The sequence below is a fragment of the Elephantulus edwardii genome, unplaced genomic scaffold (genome assembly GCF_000299155.1).
Source record: "Elephantulus edwardii isolate Elephantulus edwardi_28Jun2011 unplaced genomic scaffold, EleEdw1.0 scaffold00031, whole genome shotgun sequence".
NCBI lineage: Eukaryota > Metazoa > Chordata > Mammalia > Macroscelidea > Macroscelididae > Elephantulus > Elephantulus edwardii.
Genome location: NW_006399781.1, coordinates 673,607 through 684,660, shown reverse-complemented (window position 1 = coordinate 684,660; position 11,054 = coordinate 673,607). Strand labels below are relative to the sequence as shown.

The window sequence follows — 11,054 nt, the reverse complement described above, 5'->3', positions numbered from 1 at the left end:
AATGGAATTCCAAAATCTCTGTAGATGTTCATTGAAATGAAAAATAAACAAACTAAAATAAAAAAAAAATTGTCAGAGAAAACTAACTGCTGTTCACAGGGTCTCTATGAGTTGTACTCAGCTTGCACCAAACAATAAGAGACTCAAAAAAATAGCCTACTGAATCATGGCAAATAATACATGAAGTCTAAAATAACACTAATATACACCACAGATGATATTCAAAGCCCTGGCAGCCTGATGCTGCAGTGCTGAGAAAAATTTCTGCGGGAGGATTGCAGAGCGTTACACTTGCTATGCACAGCTCTCTGCAAAATGTTCTCTGAATGCTACTTTTTTTGTTAAAGTAAAAATCTTCCTTTGGCCTCCTCCCTCCACCATTAACCAAAAAAAAAAGCACTAACACAAGTCTTTCAAAAAGTGAAGTGATGTAAAGTGAATTTGGGGGAACAAGGATACCTGTCAAAACGTACTTGGTCAAATATGATCAAACCACTCCACTTCTTTTCTTGGGAAAACTTCATCAGAGTTTAATGGAAAACGTGATCACTTTTACAAGATGTAGAAGTCTATATTCATTTATAGAGACAAACTGGTTCTCCTGATTGAGAGAAACTGAAAAATCACCACTAGACATATTCCACAGTAATAATTATTAAGAGCAAGATCCACTAATGAATGCTAAATTAGTGTACATATCTTCGAGAAGAAATAAAATACTCAAATAATCTCATAGTATCACCTCCAAGACAATTACCAACTACAGTGCAACTATGCAGTGGTGAAACCCAGCACAAAGCTCTGCACCAAGAGACCAGAGTGAGCACTGTAACTGTGAAGCACTTCCATGTCAGGTCACTGCTCATAGCTGGCACAGAGAGGACACGTCACCTCTGTGGTTATCTTGCCATGGACATATAGCCTCTGACTTGCCAAGATAAATCATCAGACAAACCCACACTGAGGTATAGAAACAATGAACAATATAAACAAATGAACAAGATTCTTTAAGACGTTATAATCCCTTCCCCAGGGGAAAACAAGAATGCAGTCCCCAAAGCCACAAATTATACAGCTGTGTTTCCCACATTTGAGGAAATCACAGAGGTCAACACATCCTGAGTGCAACAGATAAACTTTGCCCTGGGAAAACTACTCATGATCATCTCCTGCCAGGTAAGTATGAAAGGGTACAATTATTAAAGACTAAGTCTAGAGAACTATTAGAGATTTAGGGAAATTACAGCAACATGCCAATAAATGCAACATAGGATTCTGGTTTGAATCACAGAACAGGAGCATGGTATTAATAAAAATTTTAAAAATTATTAAATCTGAAGACTGTAGTTTAGCTCCTTTTTTTAAAATGGCTCCTTTTTGTGTATTTCTTTTTTTTTTTTCTCAGTGTGTGCCATCAAATCAAATCCAACTGGTACAGGCAGAGATTGCCCCTCCTTCTCAGCGGAGCATCTGGTGGAAAATGGCTCTTTTTTAAGGCAGCAAAACTAAGCCAAACAATAGATGGGTCAATAAGGTGACTAATAACACAAGAAGGCACTCATTCTCAGAATAACCAGTTAGATAAGTGAAAAGGGCAGCATTTGGCAAGGATAAAATCCTGAAGGCAGAAAGGGATAAAGGATTGATGGAAATGAAGAAGTTGGAAAAGTAGGTTTATATTTTGTGCATTATAGTTAGAAAATAAAATGTCTATAAAGGTTGAATCAAAAATCAATTTACTAAACTTTGATTTAAATCCCAATTTTAAAAAAAGACAGCAAAGAAAGACTAGAAGCAGAATTACAATTACTCTCCACTAGCTATCTGTAAAACTGCTTCAAAACACACACACACACACACACACACACACACACACCCCCCGAGAGACAATGCTGAGAGTATCCTCTCCCACTAAGTAAACACAGTAACCTCCACTTAACTCTGTCCTTCTCATCCTTAAATTGCAGAACAGTAAGCACCACACTGCCCCAAATCCAATGCACACAGACAGGGAAGCAGGAAGAAGGGAGGCAAGAAAGGAAATTTAGGTGAAATATTTACATTACCTAAAAATATCTTGGAATTCCTCCTTTTTGGTAAAGCTCCACCAGATGCTCCTCTTATCTTCTAAAAAGGAAACAAGAGAGAGTTAACGTGCAGCCTGTAGAATAAACAAATTGGGACAGAGGGGAATATGCTCAGAGACTGACCATTTTTATAAAAAGCTAAGAGGAATAATTCAACCTGGACAGGAAGTTGACCTACATCATGAAGGGGGTGAGCTGAAGGCCAATGCTATGTTCCACTTGATCACTTTACCAGTTTTCAAGTCCTCTGGAAAGGGAAATGAGGAAGTAAAGATCAAGGCAAATCAGATGCTTAACTTTCTCATCAGCATGTTTTCCCAAGAAAGTTGGCCTCCACACCTGATGATGTCACAGCTCAGGAAGTTTGGTCAAGGATCAAAGGGGTGAGGCTCTTTTCTCCTCCCCACTCACCTATGGGGTACCCCAGGCTGAGCCCTAGGATCACTCAACAATTATGACTGAAATACTGAAGTAAAGAGTGAATCAGTAAGGATCACTCACCTCACTATCAATTAAACTTGATAAACATTTCGGAATATCAACAGAGAACTATGTTTGCTACACTAAATTTCACGTGTTTTGGTATTGAGGTGTTTTGTGTTTTGTTTTGTTTTGTTTTTTTATTTCTAGTAGAAGACCTTGGCAGCATGAAATAAATTACTATTAAGTGGTTATATAGAAAAGGTCACGAATTCCTTTTCTATAAAGATGGTGCTGAAAGCAAAGAAGGAAGCCCCTGTCCCTCCCAAAACTGAAGCCAAAGAAAAGGCATTAAAGGCCAAGAAGGCCATCCTGAAAGGCATCCACAGACACAGAAGAAGAAAAAAAAACACCAAAAAAAGGAAACCCAAAGATCTGCATGGCACCAAACTTTCGGCAGCCTACGATGCTGAGACTCCAAAGGAAGCCCTAATATCCCCGAAAGAGCACCTCCAGAAGAAACAAACTTGACCATTATACTATCATCAAGTTTCCTCTGACCACTGAGTTAGCCATGAAGAAGACAAGATAACAACACCAAAGGTGTTCATTGTGGATGTCAAGGCGAACAAGCACCAAACCAAACAAGCTATAAAGAAGCTCAATGACACAGATGTAGCTAAGGTCAACACTTTGATTGAGCCTGATGGACAGAAGAAAGCCTGTGTTCAACTGACTCCTGACTATGCTACATTGGATATGTTGTTGTTGTTGTTGTTGTTGTTGTTGTTGTCGTTGCTGTTGTTATGTGCCGTCGAGTCACTTACAACTCATAGCGACCCTACGTACAACAGCCCTAAACCCTGCTCTGTCCTGTGCCAATCCCACTGCCTCCGACACTCCCATCCCAATTATCCCAGTCACTGAGTCAATGCACCTCCTAGAGAGCTTTCTCCTCCTGCGCTGTCCCACCACCCTCCCAAGCATGATATCCCTCTCCAAGGACTGGTCCCTCCTGAAAACATGTCCAAACAAGGAGCAGCCCAGTTTAACCCTCTCCAGGACGAATGTTTTCTTAGCAGTCCATGGTACCCTCAATACTCTTCTCCAACACCAAAGCTTAAAGGCATCAATTCTCCTTCTATCTTCCCTAGTCATTGTCTAACTCTCCAATGTATAACAGGTGATTGCAAAGACTATGGCCTGTATCAGACGCACCTTAGTCTCCAGAGAGACACCATTACTGTTCAGTACTTTAGAGAGGTCCCTAATAGCAGACTTTGCCATTGCAATACATCTTTTAATTTCCTGGTTGCTGGTGCCAAGAGTGTTGACTGTGGAGCCAAGCAGACTAAAGCTGTGAACAATCTCAATCTCTTCACCATCCATCCTGATGCTGCCAATCAGTCCAGTGGTGAGAATCTTTGTCTTCTTGACATTGACCCTCAACACATACTGAAGGCTGCAGTCCTTGAATCTCTGCAACAAGTGCTTCAGGTCCTCCTCAGTTTCAGCAAGCAGGGTTGTGTCATTTGCATAACATAGATTGTTGACAGATCTTCCACCAATCCTGATGCTGCATTTCTCCTCATAGAGCTCAGCCTCCCTGATAATCTGTTCGGCATACAGGTTGAAAAGGTATGGAGGTAGGACACATCCCTGGCATACACCCTTCCCAATTTTGAACCATGCAGTTTTTCCTTGCTCTGTTCTGACAACTGCCTCTTGGTCCAAGTACAGGTTTCGCATTAGCACAATCAAGTGTTCTGGTATTCCCATTCTTCTCAGAGTCAGCCACAGTTTGTTATGATCCACACAATTAAATGCCTTTGCATAATCAATGAAACACAGATAGACATTCCTCTGGTATTTACTGCTTTCAGCCAAGATCCATCTAACATTAGCTACAATATCCCTAGTACCACGACCCCTTCTAAATCCAGCCTGAACTTCCGGCAGTTCTCTGCTGATGTGCCCTTCCAGTCGTTTTTGGATAATCTTCAGGAGAATCTTGCTTGCATGTGAAATCAATGATATTGTTCTGTAGTTTCCACACTCTGTTGGGTCACCTTTCTTTGGAATGGGAACAAATATCGATCTCTTCCAGTCAGTTGGCCAAGTGGTTGTTCTCCAGATTTCTTGGCACAACTTGGTGAGCATGTCCAGGGCAGCATCTCTTAGCTGAAACATGTCAATTGGTATACCATCTATTCCTGAAGCCTTATTTTTTTGCTATTTCCTTCAAAACAGCTTGAACTTCTTCCTTCATCACCATAGGCTCTTGCTCATATGTTGTTTCATTAAATTCTTCTGCGTCTGCCAATTCCTTTTGGTACAATGACTCAGTATATTCTTCCCATCTTCTATTAATACTTCCTGGATCATTTAGTATGCTGCCTAAAGCATCCTTGATTATAGCAACTTGAGGTTTAAATTTGTTCTTCAGTTCCTTGAGCTTAAGAAATGCTGAGCGACTTCAGCCCTTTGATTTTCTGACTCCAGCTCCTTGCACATTTCATTGTAATATTTTACTTTGTCATCCCGCGCTGCCTTTTGAAATCTTATGTTCAGTTCTTTAGTATCTTGAATTCTTCCTTGTGCTTTGGCTTCTCTGCACTCCAGTGCAATATTCTGTTTTTATTCTGACATCCATTTTGGTCTTTTTTCCTCTTCTGTCTTTGTAATGAACGTTTGCACTCTTCTTGGATGATACCCTTGATATCCTTCAACAACTCATCGCTCATTAGTGTCCAAGGCCTCAAATCTGTTCCTGAGATGGTTCTGAAATTCAGGTCAGACAGACTCAAAGTTATATTTTGGTTCCCATGGATTCGGTTTAATTTTCCTCACTGGGACCATCTCAACTGCGTTCGGCTGGCTAATTCTAAACACAAAGTTTTCTCACAAAAAAAAAGAAAAGATCATTCATTATTCCTCTGGTGTTCACAAAGTTTTACTCTCAAATACAATAACAACTTTTGTTTCAAACAGGTATAAAATCCTATATCCACTCTTTGTGTATTCTCAGTTATGGCAGCACATTTTCAACATATGGCAATGAGTGATTCTAACCCCAGAACCCAATCAAACAGCCAAAAGTTATGGTAGAATAGTATCATTGCAGTCCACACACTGTTCAAAATGACCTCACTAGCCATTGAATTTGCCATGTGGATAAGCAGGAATATATAAACAGTGTGTGTCAGTCTATCCACAATAGAATGGCTAGCCTCACCACGTCATTGAGCAGATTCAGTGGCAGATTATGAGACTCTCAGAACCAGCAAAGAGAAAACAGGCATGTAGTCAGAGATCCTTGCATCAGCCAGACCTACAGGAGAACAGCAGCAGATGTAGCAATGAACCAGAGACCTGCCATAGACAGAGTTAACTTTAGGACAGTGACCCCAGGGAACCAGAGCTAGGAGCCTCTGCCCAAGTTCGTTGGACCACTGGGTAAGAGAGAGCCATAACTGGCAGGACTCAGGGCTTTTTGTTAACACTGGCCTAAAGCCATGAAGCTGCAAGCTGAGGTGTCTGTGAGCACATTAAAGAAGCTGTCTCGACTGAGGGATTACATCTGCAGCCAACCTGAATTACAGCCTTTTGACTTCCTCAAGATGGTTCTGTGTGGTTTGTGATAGTACATTAAATTTTTGAACCACTAGAGTAGTAAAATGGGTGCTGGGATAAGTAGAAAAAAGTGCGGGAGCATGGGGGGACAGGTCTGACTTCATGGGAATTGGTTTGGTGTTGTTGATGGGGACAGTTTCCCTTTGTGGAGGTGGTGGAAGTCAGATATGGCTGTCTTCATGTAGCCCATTCTCCTTTTACACCAGTTCTAGTTCTTTCCAAATTTTAGTATTTGACATCAATCTGATTTGTCTGTGTAATTTCAAGTTTTGCTATCTTCTATTGTAGGTTTCTAGAGAGCCCTGGTGACCTCATAGTGAGAAGCTGCACTGTCAAACCAAAGGCACTCAGCTCAAATCGACCAACACAGGAAAAAGATAACCACTCTCCTCCTGTGCAATTTACTCCCTCTGAAAATCCACCATTCACAACTTAGGAATGTGAAGATTACAGAAAGCTTTCAGAAAAGCACTGGAGGGTCTGCTATGAGTCAGTTCTAACTCAACAGCACACAAAAGTTAATTACACAGGGAGCTCTTTGTGGTCTAGTGGGTAAGGAGGTATGCTGCCAACACAAAGCAGACAGTTCAAATTCACCAGAGACTCTTTAGAAGAAAGATGGGGGGGTGAGGGGGTGGTGATGGTGTCTCCCCAACATCACGTATTAGGGCCTTCAGTTCTTCTGTCAGTCCAACTTCAAGTGCATGGCATGCAGTTGAAAAGGCAATGGCTTAAATAAGGCACCTTAGTCTTTTTTTCTCTCCAGGGGAAAGCAAAAACTCAGTCCCCCGCTACAAACGCGGTCCCCGCTACTAACGTGGTCCCCGCTACCATGAATTATGTAGCCAAGTTTCCCCGCATTTGTGGAAATCGCAGGGGTCAGCACATCCAGAGTGCAATGGATGAGCCTCGCCCTAGGAAAAACACCTTCTTGATTGTGGTATTTCCTCTGCCAGTTGAGAGAGACTTCTGGGTAAGTACGATGGCTGACTTGGCAGGCTGTGGCCCAGACCTTCTTCAACTCAAACATCAGAAACACAGATAAAGATAGAAATGATCATTTGGGAACTCAGACTTTAAGAGGAGAAGACAAAGAAATATCCAAACACTGGCTGAAGGAAGAAATGGAATAAACACAGCAAGCGAGACAGGTCGATTTGCCTTCCTGTGGGGACTTGTGCGACTGTGCAGCTCCAAGTCAGGCCACTGGCATTTCAAGTATTAGCAGGGTCACCCTTGGTGGACACATTTCAGCAGGGCTTTCAGACCAAAACAGACTTAGAAGTAGGCCTGGCTGTCCACTTCTGAAGTAACAGACCCTTGAAACCCTGTGAGTAACACAGCAATGGTGTTCCACACAGTGCTGGGAGATTGGAAGGCACTCGGAATCAACCTGCCTTCTTATTGGAGGGTCTACCAGATGACTTTCACTCAGTGAAGGACCCTCATTTGCTAATGTGGCATGACTCAAAATGCGGAGACACAGCTGTGTACACTCGTTAATGACTGGAACATGGAATGTACAAAGTATGAATCTGTAAAAATTGGAAGTTGAAAAACTAAAATGTAACTGCATAAAGATTGACATCCTCCACATTCATGACCTTGCTGGACTGCTATTGTAATTTTAAATGAGACAACCATGGTCTACTATGCCAAGAATGACAAACTGGAAAGGAATGGTGTGACATTGCTTCTAAAAAAGAACATTTAAAAATCTATCCTTAAGTATAATCTGTCAGTAATAGTAGAACGGGGACTGCAAAACTTAACCAGCAACCCGTACATAGACCAACAAGCAGTCATTTCAAAAGAGAGCGACCTTGCATACTCTAAATCAGGAAATATAAACATCCGCATTGTATCCTTTTTCTATCCCTTTTCCCAATTCATGTAGCATTGTATAATTTGCAGTTAATTGTGATTTCTTATTCTAATCAACATACATCTTCATGCCAAAAAAAAAAGAAGAAAGATGGGCAGTCTCCTCTAGTATGATTTACGGCCTCTGAAAACTCACTTAAGGGTCAGCTATAAGTTGGTTTTGACTCAACAGTACATAACAACAGTAAATATGTGCTGGCTGGGAGTTGGCTGGGTGAATGGACAGACAGATGGAGGGATAGCCTTGATCACCAGGGGCAGGTAAACAATATGTAAAAGTACAATAAGAAAAGAAGAGTAGGGGTAGAAGCAGAACATCCTAGGGAGAAAAAAAAAGGGGAAAAAGCAATTTGTGCAAAGGCACAAAATCACAGTAGACTTCAGGAAGAACTTTTTGTTCAGCTGAAGTACAAAGCTGGTGGAGTAAAAGTGAGTTAGAGAAGCTGCAAGGGTAAGGTCACAGAGGCCTTGTAATCACAGGGGGGAAAAGTATGAACTTCATCCTGTCACCAAGGGAGAGAAATAGGAGACTTGTGTTGCTGTTTGTGGCAGGGATATATATGCATCTGGAAAGATCCGGGTGCAGAGTACACACTGGGACAGGAGTCAGCAAGACTGAAAGAATGGAGATTATTTGAGAAGCTACAACTAGTCTTTCTAGGAGATAATTAGCACTAGGAAGTGAACAGCAGCAATGGAGAGGTCAGGATAAACTTCACACTACTTAGAAAGCCCAGGTAGCAGGATCTGGTCAGGAACCTAACATGAAAGGAAAACAGAATAAAATTTTAAAAAAAAATGCCTATGTCTCTGAAATCTAAAGGAAGAAAGAATTTTGAAAAAGATGCCAGTTTAAGCCTTGAGTTCAAAATACCTATGAGATACTGGAATAAAAAAAATCCAAGTCAATATTAGCTGTGGTGGTGGTTGTTGTTAGATGACACCAAGTGAACTGAAACTCATAATGACCCTATGAACAATGGACCTGAACTCTTCCCTACCCTGTGGCATCTTCAGCATCTCTGCCACACTCAAGGCTTGTTACAGTCACTGCGTTAATCCATTTCATTGCAGGTCTTTCTCTCCTTCGCTGATCCTCCACTTTTCTAAGCATGAAGTCCTCTTCCAAGGACTAGCTTCTTCTAGCAACATACCCAAAGTATGTGAGAAAAAGGAAGTTTCACCATCTTTCCCTGTAAAGAGCACCCTGGATTCACCCTCTCCAGACAGATTTGTTTATTCTCTTACCTCTGGAGAGGGTTGAATTTGGAGGACATCAGCTTAGAGACAGTGGTTTGAAAAGATATAAATGGCCCTAATGAGGAAGAGCAGCTTCCAAAAAGGAAAAGGTTCATCAAATAACATCCCAGGAAATGGCAAGAATGACAGAGCAAATGAAGAAAGAAATGCTTGTGAAAGTAAAATCATGGCTAAAAACCATGTGCAACAAGTGAGATAACTCAGAGGTCTGGGACACACTTGGTGATCTGAGTGAATTGGGAAGACAGAACCAACTCCAATGGGAAAAAAAATGAAAGTGCAGTAGAAACAATGAGAACAGACTTTCTTTTCAAGAAGCTTTACCTGAAGGTTGTGATGACTAAATTAGGACACAAATTAGAGAGTAGTTTTTTAGCTGTTCTTTTTTAAGGTAGTCGAGAATGAGCCAGAAAAGGAGGCAGTTGGAGATAAAAGAAGGGGTAGAAGTGATGAAGAAGAAAACCCTAGAAATCTACTTCAAATGCTCAGCCAAAAGTATCTTCTGGATCACAACTCTCCAGTCTCAAGGTGGCATCACACAGACAGCACAGATCCATAGTTGTGCAGCTCCATTATGTACGCTGCGCCCAGAGGTGGGAGCCAATCCACAGTCATTAAATAATGACAGAGTTACTGAAGGAGCAGCTTTCCCAAAGGAGGAGAAGCTGAACATGAAGGCACAGAGAACACAGCTTCCTGCTGAGAAGAGAGGAAGAAAAAGTTAGAAGTAGATGCATGTGAATTTTCAGGAGCCAAAAATGAACCACAATGAGTTCCTACCCACAGGTCTGTTTTCTCTATAAAATGCATGTCAAAACAATTTTCTGGCAACTAAAGTCTGGAGAAGTCATAAGAGAGAAGGTAAAGACTAGAAGATTTTCTGGGCCATGAAAGAGGCCAATAGAAGGTGAAAGATCAAGAGCATGACATGGCTCCAATTCACAAGGTTCCTAACCTTCCCTGAACAGAAACTGAGGATGATGTTGATGGCCCAACTGGCTGATGTTCTGTACAGAGGCAAGCCAAGAGGGCATATTATAAATGGGTCAGCTGAGAGCAGTATTGAAAGAATGTTTAAAGGAACAGATCGTGAGGCTAAAAGGCAGGAGGGAAAAAGTAGACTGGGCAAGTCATAGGCCTGGAGACCTGGAGAAGGTAAAACACACAGAAATAGAATAGAATGAAAGAGCTAAAGTGATGGGAGACTGGTCCAAAAGTGTCATGTTGAGCTTAAAATTCCAGAGGCAGAGCTAAGTATACACAAGTTCCATAATTCTGCCTCTAACTTGGCAACCCTGAGCAAGGATTCTCAATTCTCTTGGTCTCAGTTCCCTTTGTTTTCCAGTTTCCTAAAATTCTATCACTTTACACAATGACATAGGTAACACAATGAACATATAACGGTGAAAAGAAATCATATATTAAGACAGCATTTAAATTATTTACTAGCTAGTCATTGGGTTTATGGCTTATCTAGGCCCCCACCATCTCATCCTCTATCTCTTAGCATTGTCCAATTCTGGGACCCCTCCTTTAAAAGGAACTTAAACAGAGAATGTATATTTGGAAAACTAGAGTAATTAAGCTCAAATCAGCATTGAATATCTCAAAGAACCAAGGTACTCAATATAAAACATCAGATAACTAATGATAGTTGAACAAGATTGTTGTTGTTGTTGTTGTTGTTATGTGCCGTCAAGTCGTTTCCAACTCATAGCGACCCTATGCACAACAGCCCTAAACCCTGCTCTATCCTGCTCCAACCGCACC

The 11,054-nt window shown here is 41.3% G+C and overlaps 1 protein-coding gene across 1 annotated transcript in view; it reads right to left on the bottom strand.

The window, feature by feature from the left end:
• Nucleotides 1-11,054, bottom strand: part of USP13 (ubiquitin specific peptidase 13 (isopeptidase T-3)) — a 203,905-nt gene that overhangs the window by 131,651 nt on the left and 61,200 nt on the right. The window contains exon 3 of the mRNA XM_006884032.1: nt 2,067-2,127. Within this exon, the coding sequence (XP_006884094.1) occupies nt 2,067-2,127 (61 nt within the window). The remainder of the gene's footprint in view (nt 1-2,066; nt 2,128-11,054) is intronic.